The sequence below is a fragment of the Lipophrys pholis genome, assembly GCF_963383615.2.
Source record: "Lipophrys pholis genome assembly, chromosome: 16".
Lineage (NCBI taxonomy): Eukaryota > Metazoa > Chordata > Actinopteri > Blenniiformes > Blenniidae > Lipophrys > Lipophrys pholis.
In genome coordinates this window covers 22424760-22446850 of record NC_137634.1, presented here as the reverse complement: position 1 = coordinate 22446850, position 22091 = coordinate 22424760, and the positions used below count along the sequence as shown (strand labels likewise).

General features: G+C 42.9%; 2 protein-coding genes across 2 annotated transcripts; one reads left to right on the top strand and one right to left on the bottom strand.

The window, feature by feature from the left end:
• Positions 1-8: 8 nt before the first annotated feature.
• On the bottom strand, positions 9-1640 carry LOC308121898 (E3 ubiquitin-protein ligase Siah2-like; the record flags this gene model as incomplete). Its single annotated transcript, XM_080483424.1, has 3 exons — positions 9-383; positions 872-1045; positions 1437-1640. 3 exons carry the CDS (start codon positions 1638-1640, stop codon positions 9-11), a joined length of 753 nt encoding a protein of 250 aa, XP_080339550.1.
• Positions 1641-8608: 6968 nt separating this feature from the next.
• On the top strand, positions 8609-14189 carry LOC308121940 (neuronal acetylcholine receptor subunit alpha-10; the record flags this gene model as incomplete). The annotated part of the gene is made up of 6 exons (XM_080483480.1): positions 8609-8666; positions 11916-12061; positions 12137-12291; positions 12516-12762; positions 12984-13269; positions 13567-14189. The coding sequence occupies 6 exons, from the start codon at positions 8609-8611 to the stop codon at positions 14187-14189; spliced, it is 1515 nt and encodes a 504-aa protein (XP_080339606.1).
• Between the last annotated feature and the right edge of the window lie 7902 nt (positions 14190-22091).

The following is a 22091-nucleotide window of genomic DNA, read 5'->3' as shown; positions in this document are numbered from 1 at the left end:
CGCGGCGCTCAGCACATGGAAATGGTGACGTTGATGCCCAAGTTCCCATCGTCTGAGAACAGCTGGGCGACGGTGGAATCGAACACCAGGCAGTCACCGTCGACAATGGCGGCGGCCACGCCGTCGTGGATGGAGCGCGGCGCCGCCTCCCATGTGAGGCGGCGGCGGCGGCGGCCGTTGAGCTGCAGGCGGTAGGCGAAGGCGTCGGCCTGCTCTGGCGTTCCGATGAGGAGGACGACGGCGAAGAACTGCTGGTGACCCTCGAGGTGCTGCTGCTTCTCCAGAACCAGCAGGAAGTTCTCGCAGAAGCACGACTGCAACATCACCCAGTCCACTGCACCACAGAGGCCGATGTTCGAGGCCAGGAACACCACGTCTTCCCCCTACACACACACACACACACACACACACACACACACACACACTGAGTGAAAACACAACTTTCTCAAAATACTCAATCCCTGTGGAAACAGGAGAAAAAGCAAACTTTTCGAAAACGCTCTGTCTCTGTGAAAATGGGAGAAAACGCAGCTTTTCAAAAATGTTCCATCTCCATGGAAACGGGAGAAAATGCAACTTTTCAAAAATACCCTGTCTCTGTGAAAACGGGAGAAAACGCAGCTTTTCAGAAACATTCCGTCTTCATGGAAACGAGAGAAAAGGCAACTATTCGAAAACGTTTCATCTCCGTGGAAATGGGAGAAAATGTACGTTTTCAAAAACACTCCGCAAATTTTTGAAAGCCCCGCGTCTCCGTGGAAACGGAGGGAAATGCACATTTTCAAAAACTTAACTAACTACGTCGTTTCTGTTTGAACGGACATCGTTATCAAAATGTTGCTGAGTAAATCCAGAACTTTTGCCTTTTCACCTGCAGCGTGGCGATGGACTTGTGCGCGTGCCTCAGGTGCGGCATGACGGCCTCCAGACCGCCGCACCACTGACAGGCCGCGCCGGGACACGGACACGTGTACGGCCGAGACTCACACGCCTCGTCTTCGGTCGTCTCACTGTGGTGCTGCGACAGCAAGCAGGCCGGAGAGCACTGAGGAGGAGGAGAGGACACAAACAACAGTCAACAACAACAAATACACAAAGAGAGAAATGCAATAATGAATACACAAACAAATGTGAATAACAGCAAATATTCCAACATCAGTCAACAACAAATACTAAACAGTAAACAATACAAATATACAAACAGTAAACAACAACAAATACATAATACATACACTAACAATGGCACATACATAATGAATACAATAACAAATGCACTATATACACACAACAACAAACACACAACAATGGTAAACAACAACAACACAATTCATCATCAACAACATCAATATCTGACAGTCTGACATCACGAAACATCCCGTCAGGTTTTATCTCACCGTCACTGAATGAAGATCTCTGGTTGGAGTCCCAGGACTCACCTGGCTGCCCAGAAGCGGTTCGGTGCGTCCGACTGGTCGTTGCGGTCTGTCCCTGACCTCTGACCCCTGCGTGTGATGGGTGGCGGCAGTCAGTGCCACCCCGGCGCCACTGGAAGTTACCCCGTGATGGCGATGCCAGCCCAGCAGGCAGCGCCACTGAGCCAGCTCCCTGAGGAGCGGCAGGCAGGAGGCCGGACACAGCATGGAGCTGCAACACAGTCGTACGTCAGTAATCAGTCAAAACAACTTTGATGGAATCACTAACGTGTTTGTGTTCAACACTGATCACACAGAAGGGCACACATTGTACACACTAAGTTTTCATGATGAAAACAGTTTCACCTGGTGACCTGCTGCAAACAACCAGCCCGCCTGACTACTGACCGACCAACCAAGTAATCAACCAAGCAACCAACAAGCCAGTCAACCAACTAATATCCAACTGACTGACCGACCAACGAACAACCAACCACCAACTGACTGACCGACCAAAAGTAGGCAACCAACCAACCACCAAGTCAGCCAACCAGCAAACTGACCATCATCCAACCAACTGACCGACCGACCAACCAACCAACAAACAAGCCAGCCAACCAACCACCAATTAACCAAACAATCAACCAACCAACCAACCAATCAACCAACCAACCAACCAACCAACCAACCAACAAACCAGCCAGCCTGTCAACCAACCGACCAACATTTAAACAAACAACCAACTGACTAACCAACCAACAAAACCAACAAACCAGCCAGCCAGCCAGCCAACCAACCCACCAACCAAACAACTAAGCAACCAACAAACCAGCCAACCAACCAACAAAACCAACAAACCAGCCAGTCAGCCAGCCAACCAACCACCAATTACCAACCAATCAACCAACCACCAATTACCAACCAATCAACTAACCACCAAGTACCGACCGACTGTCCGACCAACTTAGAAGTTTTCATACGGTGATATGAAAACTGAGAGCAATACTGGAAACAAAACAGACTGAGTAGCTCATAACCATCACCAGTCGTTGATTACCTTCATGACATTAGTAACTGAGTTGTCTCACATGTCAAACACTCTTTGATATGTGAACAGTGTGACAAGTAAACAATTTGACATGTAATATTCTATTCTATTCGATGTCAAACAGTTTACGTGTCATACTGTTTACATGCTAAATTGCTTTTGGGTATTCACCTGTTTACGTGTCAAATTGTACATGTTGAATTGTTTATGTATGAAAAATGATAAAGTCCGGAGATGAAAGCAGAAATGTGTTGGAATCCTCAGAGGAGCTCCAGCATCCATGATGGAAACACACACCGGCCAATCAAATCACCTCCTTCACACAAACAGGAGAACATCAAAACATCTGCAGCAAACAAACAAATCAACAGCTCACGACATCCAGCCTGTCAGTGACCAGTCACCCTGCAGACCCACCTGCTCCCTGCAACCCTCAGCTGAAGCTCCGCCGCCGCTCGCTCTGCTGCAAAAACAAGCGGCAGTTCTCCTCTTCGTGCTCACACACACACACACACACACACACACGTGTGTGTGTGTGTGTGTGTGTTTGGTGACTGCAGTGTTTGAGCACAGATGAGAGGTATTGCTGGTTGTTTCTGCAGTGTGTGTGTGTGTGTGTGTGTGTGTGTGTGTGTGTGTGTGTGTGTGTGTGTGTGTGTGTGTGTGTGTGTGAGAGAGAGAGAGAGAGAGAGAGAGAGAGAGAGAGAGAGAGAGAGAGAGAGAGAGAGAGAGAGAGAGAGAGCTCTCCACGGTCTCTCTCTGAAACGCAGCAGCATAAGCACACAAACACTCAGACATATCCTACAGAAGCTCACACACTGCAGTATGCACATACATCTGAAACACGCATGCACACACATGCGCATGCACGCACACTTGAGCAGGAGCTCACATGCATGTAAATGTGCATTGTGGGGGCGGGGATGAAGAAACCTGATCGAGGCATAGAGAGAATAAAAGAGGGATCTCCTCCTCCTCCTCCTCCTCCTCCTCCTCCTCCTTCTGTTGGGTTTTCTCAGTTAAAGTGCTCTGAGCTGACATATTGTCACTGGTACTGAATAAATCAAATTGAATTGCTTAAAGCATCTATTGAAGACCTCAGATTTTTTTTAGGTTGGACTGAAATGAAAATCAAAGCTTGTGTTGTCACTGACGAGTCTGACTTATCAAATCATGAGGATTCACATATTGACAAAAAAAACCTAAATGAAATGATGAAAACCATCTTATAATCAGCTGCTTGAAATATTATGAACTATTATATTTTGTTAATTGTGATCTGTTCTGTATTTTTTTTAATTGATTCCATAGCCAGAACTGGAAGCAGAATAATCATCATATCTTGATGTGTGGTTTTCCAAAGGAACATGTTCTTGGACCACTGGAGTTCTTGTTCCACCACTAATGAATACACTCGTTTTGTTCAACCAACAGTTGAAAATGCAAGGAGCAAGAACAGATTGAAGAGACAACATTTAAAATGTTTAACACGTGAAACAATGACTGAATGATTTAAAATGCTGCCATAAATGAAATAATAATGTCAACCAACCAAGATAAAATAATTACAAATGTGAAGCACCCGGACGTGAACCCTGAGGGACACCATGTGTAGTTATTGTTATTCAGATGTTATTAGCTGGATGTGTCAGATGTTTAGTTTAGATAAAAAAACCAAATTCAGTCACCTGAGTCACCTTTCAGACATTAAATTGCTAATCAAAGTGCCTCATAAATGATAGACAAAGCAACCATAGTCGGTTGGTTGTTTGTTTGTTAACAGATTGTTAATTGGTTGGTTGGTTACAATAAAAGCATCTTATTTATTAAAGGTTGCCCAAACGGGAACACTTCACCCATAGCTACCAGAGAAAGCTCCACCTTTGTTGGCTTTAAGAAACAGTATAAATCACGGCTGATTAACAACCAAATGTGTGAACATTGAGAAAATCAGGCACTTTAAAAACAGGGACTTTAACCATTAGCACTGTATGACACTAGTCGTACTTTAGGGTAGGTTTAACCCAGCCAGAAGGAATTTCTCATCATTGTTTATTGTTTTACTTTAGTATTTTAAATGTCTGTAACTCTGCATGTTTTTATATTGGGACAATGGATAGAAACTAACCTTGTGTTAAATGCAGCTTATTTGCGATTGAACGTTCATTTATAGGCACGTTCCATCCAAATAAATAAATAAATCAAGAAAGAAAGTTTTGTTTCTCAACTACATTGCTTTGTGCATTGCAGAGTACGTGGAGGAAAAGAGACCAGACTCAACGTGGGCAGCTCAACAGCTACGAACCCTTATCGTGGGCGGTCAGTCCAGTGCGATTGTGCAGGGTTCACTGGCTGCTCATATCCTCATATAACCATCAAACAAATGGGCTCCATTAAAATAAGAACTTATTCTTTTTATTGAAATAAGCTGGTAATGGGGAAGAGACAACCAAATAATTAGTCTTTTATACCTGCTGACTGTTTTCAAATATCCTGTGAATTAAGGTAAGGCACTTCTTCTCAGTGTCAGGGTTCTGACTCCCCCTGGTGGAGGGTTCAGGTAGCACAGCAAGCTCCCTCTCCCCCCCATCAGTTTGTACTAACCAACAGCTGAGGAGTTTATGGTCGAGGAAGTCATAACTCATCTGCAGTCTGACAATATTTAAACGTCAGCAGGATTGACCTGCTGTGATAAATGTGTGGACGTAAACCTCTGGCGCTTCTTTGCTCTCAGTCACGACACCTGCTACCAACATCTCATCCGCTTCTGTCATTTTAACAACGGGAGGAAATTTAAAGATGGAGGCAGGCTGGCATGATCCCATGAGAGTCAGGAGCCATCCAAAAAACCTGGAACACTCATTTATACAATGTTTTCAAGGGAAAACGAAAAACTTGCATTGTGTTTCGGATGTCTGTTTACACGACGACAGTGTTGTGACTCCGTCTCTGTGTAAACGGAGGAAAAAAACAAAATTTTTTGAAAATGCTCCAACTCCGTGTTATTGGGTTAAAAATCAATATTCTGCACATGCATGAGTAGATAAACAATAACAACAATGGCGACGTCCAGAGTGTCATGACTCCCAGTCCATAGTCTCCTTGGACTTCGTAGTTTTATGTTGATAGTCACAGTAATAACAGTCTAACTTGGTTGTCTGTCCACTGGAATGTCCATGTACTCCCATTGTTAGTGTCTATTGTATATTGTTTTCTGCGCGCATTGGCGTTAACTTGCTATGTTGTTTTCAGCGTTTCCATGTAAACGAGAGACTTTTATGGAACAAAAACTCAAAAACAATGCGTTTTTAACTTAAACGTTTGAGCTGACCACAGAGTTTAACACCCAAACCAGTGGGGTCATCATGTGGGACCTTAACGGCCGTCCTGCTCTCTCTTGTATTTTACTCACTTTCCTTCACTCGAGGTTTGTTGGGGGTTAAATTTGCCTTTGGAGTAAAAATGCATCGGTCTGCATTCTTTGGCTGGTTCATGCCGGTTCGCCCAGCGAACAGGCTTTTCTGTCATTTCCAGGAGGAGTTAAGAGAAACGTAAGTGTCCCTGCTTAATTAACCTTGAGAAGCCTTAACGTTTGTTCCAGAGAAGTAGAGAGACGAGCAGAGAAACTGGCCGGGAGGTGTGAGACCGAGCAGGAGGCTGCTGCCTCCGACCGGCTGTTTCACAAACACTGACTTTAGTCTTTATGTGAGAGAACAAACAGAACAACGAAGAATCTTCTTAATGCTTTTGATAAAACAGGGTGAAACTTGTATTCAAGTGATTTAAAAATTATGAAATATTTTCATTATGCAACATCTGGAATTAACTTAGACCCAGTTTAGACAATGTTATCAAGTGAAAACTGAAAACCTTATTTGAGTTTTGTGCGTCTGTTTACAGCCTCCGGAGTGTCATGACTCCCAGTCTGTATTCTCCTGGTACTCGGTAGTTTTATTGTTGACAGTCACAGTGCTAACAATCCACCTTGGTCGTCTGTCCGTCCGAATGTCCGTGGTCTCCCATTGTTAATGTTTCTAGCGTGTTGTTCTCTGCACGTGTGTGTGTGGTTTCATTACAATAACAAACAACTGCACCCACTAGTGGCCCAACATGAGAACTGCGTCGTTTTCAGCACTTCTGTCTTTCGCACGTGAATGCTAAACTTTTCTGAAACGTGTTTTCACTTGAAACGTCATGTAAACGGGCCCTGAAACGATCAAATTTACAGAGACCATCAATTGCATGGATTGCCAACTGTTACCATGGTAACCACCAGATAGCGCATAGTTACTATAAAGATTCAAGGAAGCTGAACTCGAGTTTAGCGTGTCAATGCTGGTCACTGCTACTGTGGGTAGAGAATAATGCTGAAGCTGCTTACAGTGTGAAATCTTTCATGTTTCTGTCAGGTGGAGATGGAAAGAAAAGAAAAAGAAACCCTCTCCCAGCCAATCAGAGCAAAGCATAAAGACACAATAACCAGGAGAGTTTGAGAGCGATGTGAAGACGTTTGGAGGAGATTAACGGATTAGAAAGAATAAAATTGAAGTCAGAGGTTCAAAATTCAAACGGAAGCTTTTCTCTTCAACTCCATGTAGGTCGCTCATTAAAATTGATTGTTTCCACCCTGAAGTGTCTTTCGAAGGTGTTTCAAGACTCGTCTACAATCCCCTCACATTCTAGAACGCAGAGAGATTCTAGAGCAGTGACACACTCCAGAACTCTCTCACAACCTAAAACTGTCAGTTAGAGAAAAGTAACTTTCTAGAACTTTAGATTCTCGTATTTTACAGTATTCTTGGACTTTTGACTTCTTGGATCCTCTGAGTCACTTTCTATAACTCTTATATACCATAAGTCTGGTACATTCTGGAACCTTCACAATCTACAACTATCTCACATTCGAGAATTGAAACTTCCTTGGAACTCTGCCAATCGGATTCTCTCCCACATTCTGGAAATCCTATATGCTCCACAGCTCATGTTCAAGAATCTACTTGTATTCTAGAGCTCTCACCTTCTGGAACTTGCAACATATGAAATCCTTGCACATTTTAGAACTCTCACATTCTGAAACTCTTACATTTTATAGTCTATACACATTGTGGAACTCTCACAATTCGGTACTCGCAAATTCTAGAATTCTAGAGGAGTTAACAAGTCTCTCAAAGAGAATACAAGAATATAATATAGTACAGGTCAAGACAGTGAGACACCTCTTGAATGCTGCACTTAGAAGATCTTTTCACACAATCATCACACTCCAAAAGACTTCTAAAACACTGCCATAGTCAAGATTTCTCACTTTCTCCAGACTCTCATATGTTTCAGAAACACACATCTTAGAACTCTGAAACTGTTTCACATTTTCCAACTCTCACACTCGAGGTGACCGATATTCTAGAATAATCCCACATTCGATAACCATAGGGATGGATGGATGGATGGATGGATGGATGGATGGATGGATGGATGGATGGATGGATGGATGGATGGATGGATGGATGGATGCATGGATGCATGGATGCATGGATGCATGGATGGATGGATGGATGGATGCATGGATGGATGGATGGATGGACATTCTAGAACTTCAGCACATCTTAGAACTCATTTTGTTTAACTCGCTCACATTCTATAATTGTTACATTCTTCAACCATCACATTTGAATCATTCCAAATCTCAGATTCTCGAACGATCACATTCTATAAATGCAACATCCCAGACCTCCCCTTATATTTTATATATATATAAATATATATATATAATACAATGAGCAAACCACAACCCCTTGTCCATTCTAAACAGTCTATAAAACTTCATCATAATATTGACTTGACACACCATAATAGCATCACACTCTGCTGACAAACTCTCTCTCTCTCTCTCTCTCTCTCTCTCTCTCTCTCTCTCTCTCTCTCTCTCTCTCGTTCTCTCTCTCTCTCTCTCTCTCTCTCTCTCTCTCTCTCTCTCTGTCTCTCTCTCGTTCTCTCTGTCTCTCTCGCTCTCTCTTTCTCTCTCTCTCTCTCTCTCTCTCTGTCTCGCTCTCTGTTTCTCTCTCTCTGTCTGTCTCTTTGATGTGTGATCACTCCACTCTGGTCAATTGAAGTTATTTAATCTGGGCTTTAGACGGGGAATCGAACCGTGATGAAGCTCCTGTGCAGTGGATCCATAGCGTCCCTCCTGCTCTTCTGCTCCGTACCAGGTAAAACACCACTGATATCCCACTTCAGCTGTACTTTTAACCTCTGTCTCAACAAACTGTAACCGGTAGCTCAATTCAGTTTCTTCTAAAGATGATCCAGGTTTGTGAATCTCTGACTCTCTGTGCAGGTGGAGCAAGATGTTTTTCATTATTATGTCTTAGTTGTGAGAGAAAAGTGACTGAGGGAGGCTGCATGAAATTTTCACTCATTTTACATGAAAGTGATTCCATCTATGAAAGGGTTTTTCATGATGTTAAGGGATTAAACAAATATTGGAAAAATCCTCCTGCAGCAATTTAGTTTAATTTAACATGAAATAATTTAAAGAAATGCTCGGTGAAATGCTTCAAACTGCAAAAAACATTTTGTATATTCTAAAATGTGTGTATGTGCGTGTGTGCGTGCACGTGTGTATCAGAGACAGACAATCTGAAGCTGAAGGATTTATGGATAATCTCTCACAGATTTGATCAGATTCAGGAAACATTCTGCGTCCGAGCGATAAGAAGAGAAGGCAGCTTCATCATTTAACTCAGTCAGGGAGAGGATGATGATGATGCTGATGATGATGCTGATTGTGACATCGATGATGATGATGATGATGTCGATAGTGACAATGATGGTGATGTTGATGATGATTGTGACATTGATGATGATGATGACAATGATGATGATGAAGGTGACAATGATGATGATGATGTTTTACACACAGACACAGAATGACATGAGTGTTTGTGTGTCTAGAAAAGGTTTCAGATGCTACAAAACATAGAGGATTTCATCTGAGTAGATTAATTTTAAATATCTGATGTGATTTTTTTTTTTTTGTGACACCTCAGTTTCACATTTCCCTTGCCAAGCTCTCAGAGAATCAGGGATCATCATGGGTGTCTTTTTTTTTTTTTTAAATCTGATGTGATTCTGACTGTGTTTCTATTGACGTTCTTCACGTGTTTGAAAAGGAGGTTGTAAACCAGCTGAGCCTGCGAAGAGAGGCTGTTCCTCAATTGACTCTTCACCACTGTCATATCTCCACTTTGTCTTGATGTTTTCAAATCTCTTCTGTTACTTTTTTTTCCCCACAGTTCATGGCGGATCATCTCTCATATGGTATTCTTGTTTCCTTGCAATGCTCTGACTTAACTTCTGTCTTGCTCTGATTTCATTAACAACTTCCTCAATTTAGCCTGCTCACACAGGACCTGAGTAAAGGGCGCCCAGGAAATGAAGACGTCCTGACACAGTCAAGGAATATAGCCTTGGAGATTACTCTGCCCCGCTTCAGATAATTATTCTAATTACAGTCACAATATCAGAAATGTGTGTTTTCTGCTTCATTTCCAAGTTGAAGAGCTCTGAAGACCTGTGATCATCGTTACTTTGTGAGGAACCACAGGAGGACCACAGAGGAATGAGTCAATCTCATTTCTTTCAAGGCTCCTTTATCTTTATCCTCTTTGGAGGTTTCACACAGGAGATGAAAGAAAATGAACACCGACGTACACCTGTTTTTTTTCCCACTGACAGCGTGTTGGCCAGCAGTGTCACAAAGTCGTGACTAAATGAGCGAAACATGGTGTTTAAAGAATCTGCACTTAAAACATGTGATGTTTCCTGTCATCACAGTCAGATTAGGAATAGATGGGCTTGTAGTTATGGAAAGGTCAGTGGTTACCAAGATGATGATGCTGCTCCTCTGTTCAGAACAAATTTCACTTTGATTTTAATTTGCTGACTTCTGATCAACTTTTTCCAATCTTTGTCCACATGAGAGTGATGTGCTGACATACAAAGATAAAAAAAAAATCTGTCCAGCTCTTCTGGTTGATTCTCTCAGACCAACATGCATATGGACTCTGGAGCAGTCCTGGGTCGACCTTAGAGCCTCCTTCCTGCCTAATGTGCCCAGGACACTTGTCTGCGCCATTCAGCACTGTATTTGACGCCCCTCTCAGTTGTGTCTGACTCCTCCCCGTGTGTGACTCCTCCCTCAGTTGTGTCTGACTCCACCCTCAGTTGTGTTTGACACCTCCCTGTGTGACTCCTCCCTCAGTTGTGTCTGACTCCTCCCCTATGTGTGTTTGACTCCTCCCTCTGTGTTTGACTCCTCCCCTATGTGCGTTTGACTCCTCCCTCTGTGTGTGACTCCTCCCTCAGTTGTGTTTGACACCGCCCTCTGTGTGTGACTCCTCCCTCCAGTTGTGTCTGACTCATCCCTCTGTGTGTGACTCCTCCCCTATGTGCGTTTGACTCCTCCCTCTGTGTTTGACTCATCCCTCTGTGTGTGACTCCTCCCTCAGTTGTGTCTGACTCCTCCCTCTGTGTGTGACTCCTCCCTCAGGTGTTTCATGTGGTAATGACGTGGACATTTAAGTTCTGGCTGTTCAGTTGGTGCCATGAAAACAACTTAAACAACCTTAAAAATTGCAAAAGTTTTTGATGAAAGTCTGGTCTGATGAGGAGGAACGGCAGTCATTATACTTTGGATGACACATTGCCATGGTCAACTGTGAGAATTAAAAGGATTATCCATGTGCTACTGTTAGGGTGTTTGTCATTAAGGGGTCCAGTCTCTGAGGATTTCAGGTTAATTAAACGGAGATGTGGACTGTGTGAGACCAAACTGATACAGAGAGATTTTAAAGTCTCTGATTGTTCTGAATAATGTGGGCATGTCGTTGGACCACTGCTGTAAAGTTTCCAGAGGGTTTAAAAATACGACAAGCTCAACGAAACTTTCAGACTGAAGAGAAATGTAGCTGCTGAGCAGTATTTGTGTGATTGAGAACAGGTTTTAATGGTACCACTTGGAGCTACAAACAGCTCCTACGCTCCTCATGTCTGCAGCGATTGGATTAATGACTTTGTTATGACAGTCTGTCTGCTGCTTTCTGCTTTTGTTAACCCTTACCTAAACCAGGGCTTGTATCGCTTACATTCCCTGGCGGTTTGTTGCTTTTCAATCTCTGTCTCTGTCTCTGTCCTCTCCTCAACCCAACCATAACAGCACAAAGCCTCCAAGTCTGGTTCTGCAAAGTTCTCTTACTGTTAAAAGAGAGTTATTCCTTTCCACCGTCACCCAAGTTTTTCTCTATAAAAGCACCTTGAAATGACTGCATTGTATTTGAGGCTATATAAATTAAATAGAATTGAATTATCTAGTCTAAATAGCTTGGTGTCCTCATGTAACTTGACTTTGACAGTCAACTGTATTGTGAACAAAAGACAAACTGCCTCTGCTTTTCCAGTCTGCCTTGCAGCTCACGGTCGCTTTGCCCGGAAGCTGCTGACAGACTTGTTTTCAAACTACACCAATGCCCTACGGCCCGTGGAGGACACGGATTATATTATCAACGTTACGCTACAGATCACGCTCTCTCAGATCATTGACATGGTAAATGAGCTCCTTCCTCATGCTGAAGTGATGCGTACCCAGGGTGATGCTGACGCATTTGTGTCACCCCGTCAGGACGAGAGGAACCAGATTCTGTCCACCTACCTGTGGGTCCGCCAGGTGTGGATGGATGCCTTTCTCACATGGAAGAAGGAAGACTACGATGGGCTCGACACCATCCGCATCCCCAGCAGCTACGTGTGGAGGCCCGATATTGTCCTGTACAACAGGTGAGTCACAGTGGTATCATCATAGACGAGGGATGGAGGGATCCATCAGACCCTCCATGTTAGTCTCCCACTAGTAGAGGAGAGGAAATCTGCGTCAAGCATCAAGGTAGTAAGGACAGAACCTTCACTTAAGTGACCCATGTTCGATTGGATGTTTTACATCAACAGACATGATGAGAAGAAACATAAGTCAGAAGGCTGATGCTGTGTTTCCCCCTCCTCAGTGCTGACGATGAGTTCTCCAGCTCTATGGAGACCAACGTTGTCCTGCGTCATGACGGCCAAGTGATGTGGGACCAGCCAGCCATCACCAAAAGCTCTTGCTCTGTGGATGTGGCCTTCTTCCCCTTTGACGTGCAGGAGTGCCACCTCACCTTCGGCTCTTGGACTCACAATGGAAACCAGATGGACCTCTTCAATGCTCTGGACAGCGCCGACCTAGCTGACTTCGTCGCCAACGTGGAGTGGGAGGTGGGTGAACACTCTGTACACAAATCTAGGAGCCTGACTGTGACACTCTGAACAAGTCAAGCCCTTCTTCATCCAATACAAACATTTTGTCCAAGCTAAGTCATTCTCCTTCAAACCCTTGGTTAAATCCAACATTTAAATTCAATCTAAAAGATTCATCCAATCCATACTTCTTGGGTGGCAATCGGACACAAGCACTTATCTGAACCTTTTCTTTGCAGGTTCTGGGCATGCCGGCCAAGAAGAACGTGATCCTGTATGGCTGCTGCTCGGACCCCTACCCAGACATCACCTTCACCCTGCACCTGAAGAGACGTGCCTCCTTCTACATCTTCAATCTCCTCATTCCCTGCATGATGATATCCTTTCTGGCCCCACTGGGTTTCTACCTGCCGGCAGACTCGGGCGAGAAGGTGTCTCTGGGCGTTACGGTGCTACTCGCCCTCACCGTCTTTCAGCTGCTGGTGGCTGAGAGCATGCCGCCGTCTGAGAGTGTCCCTTTGATCGGTGAGCTCAGTCTCTTATCCAGCCTTAGATTTTCTGATTGTTGTTGCTCTTACCTCTCTACGTGTTTATTATACTATATTATACAGCTAGAATGTTTCAAACTGGTGAAATACTGTAGTATCTGTAGTGATTTCATGATTGAGGGTTTCTGAAATGTGTTATCTTGATTGTGAACGTCAACTGTGGTTTGCAGCTTCAGATGAATGTATTTGGTCAAATTTGGGCCTGAATTGTTTTCAAAACTCCTCATGGCATTGAAGAACCGTTAGCTAACCGTAAACTTCCTGTTCTCAACAGGGAAGTACTACATCGCCACAATGATGATGGTTACTGCCTCAACGGCGATCACCATCTTCATCATGAACATCCACCATTGTGGCGCCGAGGCTCGGCCCGTACCCACGTGGGCCCAGCGCTTCATCTTGAACCACCTGGCCCGCCTGTGCTTCGTTTCTGAGGTGGGACAGAACTGTCTGAGCTCATGCAGCAGGAAGAAACAGCGTCTCCCGCAGGATGAGGCCGACGCTCCGCCCTCAGGTGTGGCCGACAAGGACACAAACTGGGAGGTGAACGGGCGGGCGTGGGGGGGGCAGGTGGAGCCAACGGCCTGGAAGGAGGATCTGTTTGTGAGCGTCGACCACTCGGAGGAGAGCGGCGCAGCGGGAGGGCGGGAGCAGGAGGCAGGTGAGGGAGGGGGCGGGGCCAGCAGGAGGGAGGGGCAGCTCAGGTGTGTGTGTCAGAATCAGGGAGTGCGCAGTGACGTAGAGTACATCGCCGACTGCTACCACGAGCAGAGGGCGGCGCAGCTGCGCATTGGAGAGTGGAGGAAAGTGGCCAAGGTGATGGATCGCTTCTTCATGTGGCTCTTCTTCATCATGTTCTTCATCATGAGCATCCTCATTCTGGGAAAAACCATCTGACTGCCACAAAACTCAGACCTGAAACAAACACTGAAACTGGAGTGCCACAACAAATGGCCCACTTTTTTCCATCAGACGGGGAAATTATGAAGAAAACGGCCACAAAGCATCTGTGAAGCAGAGCAGTGATGTTAGATTAAACTCTCTAAAGTTGTACTCTTTCTTCTTTTCATCGGTGTGTTGATGTGATGGGAGCTGAACACACAAACAGCAAAGTATTTAAGATGTTTACATTCTGCACTAATGAACATGCGTTCAAAGGTTTTTATTGTTATGAATCAATCAGAATAAAACTCGACTGTGGATAAACTGAGGTGTTAAACTCCTGAGAGCGTCTGCCGGGTTTGTGCTCTCAGACGATGAAACACAATCACCTCCAAAGTGACCGCCACAATACCAGTGCCACCGCCAGTTAGCAGCTCGAATGGTAAAGTTAGAAACTGTAACAAGGTTGTCATGTCAAAATAGATTATTGGGATGATTTTGCACCTTCAACACTAAAGTTTCTAAGAACGTTAGCAGCTGTAATAACATGTTAAAAGTGACGTAGAAACTGTAATACCAACAAATAAGGTTACATGACAATATTTTCATGCAAAAACACTAAAATTCCAACTTTTTGGAAACGGCTCCCAAGGTGGACCTTTTTTGAAAACACTCTGACTCCATCTCCATTGTAGACAGGGGGAAACAAAACTTCTCTGACATCCTGCTGCTACATATGGGTACTACGGCCATAATTCCTCTGCACATGCTCAGTAGATGGACAGTAAGAAGAACATTTCCTCCAGAGTGTCATGACTCCCAGTAAATATTCTCCTGGGACTTCGTAGTTTTATAGTTGACAGTCACCATATTAATTAAACTTAGTTGTCGGTCCATATGAATTTCCGTGTACTCCCGTTGTTAATGTTCATAGCGTATTGTTCTCTGGTGTGGTTCTATTGCAAAAACAACCAACAGCGCCACCTCGAGGCCTGGCATGCAAACTACATCATTGTCAGCGTTTCTGACGTTTTCTTGACGGCATCATTTTCAATATGTTGCTGTGTAAACATAAATCTTTTCTGAAATGAAAATAAAAAAATGTCTGCGTTTTCACCTGAAACTTAGTCATATAAATGTGCCCTGAGGCTCTGCTCTGATGGTAACATATGAAGTGGAGATAGCTGCTCACTGGCTAAAATGTTATTGAAATAGCTGTTTTAATGCTAAAATATAAAAGTAAGGTTGATTCTCTATTACAAATACATTAAAGTGTGTTGAAAGCTATATTATAACAATAGTAAAGTGAGTTAGCACCTCTAGCTCTACTAATGTATGGGTGCACTTTTGTGTCTCTTACAGCTGTCGATGAGCAAAGTCTAACAGCCGACTCAAAGGAGTTTAACAAACTCTGTGTTCACAAGTGTGTTTTGGACATAATCCACCTGCAGCTCCTTTTTAGTATTTTTGTCATCATGTCAAAAAAATGTGTGTTGATGTGTGACATTATTCCAGAATGTGAAAATACAGTTGTGAGTAAATAAGTTTCGCACCGTGAGTTTAATACATTGATGAGTCCTGAACTTTGATTTCACACACACACACACCAACACCGACACCGACACCGACACCCACACCCACACACGCACACGCACACACACACACACACACACACACACACACACACACACACACACACACACACACACACACACACACACACACACACACACACACACACACACACACACACACACACACACACACACACAAACACACACACACACACACACAAACTTCTCTCGCTATGCAGATGATAGACAAATCTAAGTATCATTGAAATCTTTAGCAAGTGATCAACTTGTCAAACTACAAGTTTGTTTCAAACAAATAAAAGACTGCATGAGTGGTAATTTACTGTGAGTTATCCTATTTAGCCCTAAACAATTTGAGAAACAAATAATCTAAACATATAGTAACAATGGACGGTGAAACAGGAAGTGTTCGATTATGGCATCGTCACAGTTGACCTCTGTCAACAGAGATAAAGAGCCACGAAACTACGGAATCAATAAAATCAAAGTACCAAAACAACAGACACGCAACCACACAACTACTAAATCAAGGAACCGCAGAACTAACTAAGAAGAGAACAAGTGAATAATAGAATCACAAGATTTGTACAGCAAAGAACAATAAAATGGCAATGTCCCAAAAGAACAAAACCGAATTATAGAACCACGAACCGGAACCACAGAAATAAAGATCAACCACAGAACAATAAAACCACACGTCCTCAGAACCACAAAAATTCCAAATCTATAGAATGGCAAGTCATCTACAGAACCAAAGAACCACTGGACTACGTTACCATGAAACCATCGAACCAAAGAACTCAAAAAACACAAGGCAACAAACCTGTGTCCCCTTTGTGGTTATTGAGCTTTTTGCTGTTACAAAGTCAAACTTTGTTTCAACTGTTGCATGCTGGGAGCTCAGGGGACCACGCTGCCCCCTAATGGCCATCTTGTTACATCACTGCATGTTTCCATCTCCACTGCCGCCGTTAACGAGCGTTAATGAAGCCGTGGTGATAATTAACGAGGTCCACCGTGAGCAACATGAGCGAGGACTCGTCAACAGTTTCAGATGGTAATTAGTCCTGCGGGGGCCGTGTTTATTAGAGCTCAGAGGAGAATAGAGTAAGCAGGAGGGGCTGATGAAACACAAAGGGGAACCTCACACACTGCACAACAACACATCACACACAACAACACACAACTGCCGTCCGAAAGCTGAAGGTCGCTGCTGCTTCACCCTCTGACGTCGAACCCCAGAAGAACCAGGATCCGACAGCAAGAGTCACTGAGCTCAAACTTCTTCTGAGTTTAAAGAGTTAAAGTTAAAGTCTCTCTGTGGCTTCTGTTCACACTGTGGCTCTGAAGATGTTCCTGTGTGATCGCACAATATAAACACTTCAAGCCTCTAAACTGCTGATTTTACACCTGATGAACTGCATTTTTCTGATCCTGTGCCCCAAAAATATCACTCACTTTGAACCAAGGCCCAATTTTATTTTGTAGATGCTTTGTTGAAGTTAAATTAAATACAGAAAATGTGCTTCAGTTTCAAGGTGAAGCACTGAAGTTCATTAAATTTTATAAAGAACTCCGGTCAGACAGATGAAGAACAGGCCTCTGCAGTCAGGTACATTGACAGGAATCAAACAGGGAGAGGCCTCTGCAGCCAGGTACATTGACAGGAACTGAACAGGGAGAGGCCTCTGCAGTCAGGTACATTGACAGGAACTGAACAGGGAGAGGCCTCTGCAGCCAGGTACAGAGACTAAAACTAAAGTGTGACCATTCAGGGGGAAACTTGGTGGGAATATTTCAGACAGACTCTTGAAGCCGAGAGAGACGTGAGGATTAAAGAGGCTGAAGTTTCTCCAGAGGGAGCGGCTCTCTGTCCCACGGCCCCTGAATGCCTCGCTGCAGCTCGTAATTCTATTAACCTGCTGGTCAGTGGGACACCTGAGATTTAATTACACACAACTGTACACACTGCACGACTTTGTGACTACACACACGTAGAGGTGTCGAAAGTATTCACATTCATTACTCAAGTAGAAGTTAAAAGTACTGGCTTCAAAACTACATAAAGTGTAAAAGTTGTGTAAAATAAAAGGCCACTGAGGACAAAACCAGCTTAGGTTGTGTGCCAGAGGGGCCTATAGCACCCTACCTCACCTTCCAACAAAAACTATATGTCATGGATGAATGAGCCAAGTCAATCGGCCTACAGCCTACATGACAACACACACACACACACACACACACACACACACACACACACACACACACACACACACACACACTTCTTCAGGCTGGTTTATTAAGACCACAACCAACACAAGGCCTACGTAACCCTGCAATAAGCCACTGCTGGAAAGGACACATCACAGACACACAGTCTCATCGTATGCACAACAATCACTTCTATCATCACAATTCAGTCGCAACTTTAGCAGCTAACATTAGCTGCTAACATTAGCAGCTAACATAGGCAGCTAACATTAGCAGCTAACATTAGCTTCACCTGAGCGTGTGCTGTCTTCACTTAGAGTATCTGTTCTGTTTGGCTCGCTTGACCATTTGCCATTCATGTTCAGGGGCAATCAAGTATCAATCAATAGACTGTCAGAATGGTAAATATTTTTATTTTTCATCCAATCATGGTGGGATTTATTAGGATGTTGTTATTGTTGTTGTTTTTATCTAATGTAAAAAAACAAGACTAAATGAAACAAGAGTGAAGCTGGATTGCTAAAAAGTAAGGAGAAGGAAGTAGTTATTTGCCTGAAAAACTAATAAGTAGAGACAAAAAGCAGGATAAAAAAGTAATATTCCAGTTGATACATAAGAAAATCTACTTAAGTAAGGTAATGAAGTATTTCTAGTTGGTTGCTTGACACTTCTGCACACACCTCTACATACTACACAACTGTACAACTACACACTCCTGTACACACAACTATAGAAATACACACGCCAGTACATACTACACAAGTATACAACTATACACACCTGTGCACTTTATAACTACACAACTAGACACATCTATGCACACCACACAGTTCCACATAACTATACAACTACACGACTATACACACTGCACAGCTGTACAACTACATACTGCTGTACGCACTCCTGCACTCTGAGCCGTTGCTCTCGGCCCTGCAGGTTCTTCAGTATGACCCGACTCAGCAGTTTGTTGAAGAGTAAAACATCCAGAAAAACTTCAGCCCGCTTTTAAAGAACTTGGAATCAGATATGTCCTGCAGTTTTCAAGTATTTTCTTTCAAATATAAAAAGTAAGAACATCTTCAGTGCATGTGTTTGGTTCTGACTCTGGAACAGAAAGCAGGTTTGATCCGGACGACCTGCGACATCTAGATTGATCAGGAGATGGATTTTCTTTCTAAACTGTTCAGACCGTAGTCATTTAATAATCAATATTTGAAAAAAAACTTTGGGAATTTGTTGGTAAATGTGAACTTGGAGTTGTTTGTGTTTGTGGAGCACAGAGATGCCGGCCATTTTGGAATGAATGAACCAATGAGGGACAGACGCAGAGTATCATCATCGAAAATCTAAGGAGGAATAAAAGAGTGTGCAGGAGGGGGAGGAGGGGGAGTGAGCATGGTGGTGGCTCAGCGCCCTGAGCCCGAGGGTCACTTTACCCACAATCCTCCTGGTTTTACCCGCTGTGCTCTGAGTTTGGTATATTCAATTTGTTTCTGTTCACCGCGGAGACAAAGTACCTCCATCAAGGTTTAAAGAAGAATCCAATAAACCAAATTCAAACCAGCAGAGTGATCCTGTCTGTGTCGTGAGTATTTCTCTGCTTTTCTCCGTGAACGTGTGAAACCAAAACTCCAACCTGGTTGAGGGTTCAAGGCTCTTAATTCTTGGATGGATTCAGATGGTTTGTTATTCTGTTTTTCTGACTGACTGACTGACTGACACAGTATATATCAATGAGTGTCAGGTGGTTTTAACTGTTTTGTGATCCGTTTGAGACAACAGGTTTTTGGATTGTTGGCAGCTTTGTGAGGCGTTTCTGATAAATAACTTGTTTCTATCAAGTTCAAATGGGCTTTTTGCCCAGATTATAATCCTCACAGGTTTCTTGGCCTTGTAGATAAACTGGTTTCTGGTGTCTGGTTGCCGCTGGGTTATCTTTCTGGTTGGTGTTGGATTCAGTCCTGCCATGGGTGTGTTTTGTCTGTGGCACTCCATTACAGTTTCTTTCCATTTACTAAAACACAATTTTGCAAACGAGGCTGGCTTCATCAAAACACTTAACGCAATTCACAAAACCACACACGCAAACTGCAAAATACCACATATATCCTGCAAAATGAAGCACTCCAACCAAACCTACACACAGAATATCAAAATCAAACTTCTGTACCAAGTGGCAAACACTTTATTCATATTACCTGATTTTTCTCTAACCAACTACACACTGTTGGGCATAATGAAAAGCACTCTCATCTTTAGTATACTTTGCTATAACACATTCAAACTGTAAAAGATTCTTCAGATTGTTCACATGCACAGAATTATTTGCAGATACACACATGCTGTTGATACATTTTTTTTTTTTTTCCGCCAAACAAGCCAGTGCATACCTTCCACCGCCTTGTAATCTGATTTCTTTATTTTCCAAAACCAAATTTACAAATTTATAATGGCAGTGCTCCTCTCATTCTCAGCCTTCCTCTTCCTCTCTCTGCAATGCAGTAAAAAATAAACAAACAAAAAAACATCTGCTCACCTATGGTCTTATAACAGTGCTTACTTCATGATTGAAGTGGTGGTCAGTTTTTTTCAAACGGCAAACATGTGACCTTATGTCAGATTGTTGTGTCTTCTGCAGAGAACCGTGTTCAGTGCATTAAAAAAGTGAAATTTTTGAATTGCAAAATGTGTGTAAAGCAGAAAATGTGTTTAGAGTTTTGCAGACTTTAGAAGAGGCTTTGCTCTCTGTGTGTCATTTTAAATAATTGTGCTTAATTGCATGTCATTTTAGTGTGTTAACAAAAGGAAAGAAACTGTAAGACTGTTTTTAAAGGACTTACTTGGCGTTTTACTTGTTTATCAGCTGGCATTCTCAGAATTTGAGGATTTATGGACAACCTTCTACGTGGTTTTTGTTTTGAATCAAATTGTTCACCTTGTTTTAAAATTGCTGGCCACCTGACTTTGACCTGATTGTGGTTTCTACACAAACCTCTTTTGTGTTTAATCGGTTTTATTTATTTTTTTGCCAGATTTTTGTTTGTTTCTAAGTTGTTTTGTTAGTGTTATTAGGACACAGAGTGAAGATGTTGATCGTATGAATGGGTTTTGAGCTCGTCTTTAACACATGTTCTCTTTTACCATTTTGGTCACTACACCTTGGTAGGTTGTAGTTACCAACTGCTAATCCACTTGCTTTTGTTTAATCATTAAAATACTGATGAATTATCCAAGAAAATTATCCACAGATTACAGTTAGGGTTAATAATGAAAATATCACTCATCAGTACAAAACTAAACCTGCCCCAGATCAGATCCATGTGGAAAACCTCATGTGACTTTAACATAATCTGAACTACAAAACTATTTTAATCGCATGAGTTAATGTACAGTTTTGTTGAGGTTTAGCAATCTGACTGATGAAAGTATTAAAGGAATTGTTTCATCAATAAAGAAACATAATCTGCAAGTGTTTAGTGTATAACACACATGTTTAAATGTGAATCTGTTCTGGTTCCTTTCCTGTATGATAATGCAGAGTATCTTTTGGATTGTCAGCTGTTGGTTAAGAAAAAAAGGTTTGAGGATAATCTCAGACTTTAGTAAACTCTGAGTTCTTCTTTTCTCATGAAAATATTTATTTCTGGCATTTTCAAGACCAAATTGTTGATTCCAAAGATCCAAAGTCAATTCAATAATGGAAAGACACTCTAATTGCATTATTAGTCTACAGAATAATTAAACTGCGAGTCTGCACTCACAGGGATTACTGGTGAGCCTTCTCACGTCACTGTGACCAGGTTCTGTGTTTGAATCTGGCGAAGTCGGGGTACTTTGGTGGAACAGGTGGAACCTGCCATCGCTGAGAGTCAGCTGGGATTCAACCCAGCGCCCCACCAGTGGTACTGAGGATTAAATTAACTGAATTTGGAGCAGAAATCAATTGATATGGCAACGTTTCCAATTTTCATCTCTTTTATCTCTTTTTACCTAATTAATGGGACTTCTCTAACATTCCAGAATAGATCCCTGTGGAACACCACACATTAAATTGACTGGATTTGTTATCACTCTTTTTTATTCCTGTTATTTCTACATGCTTTGTTTTCTC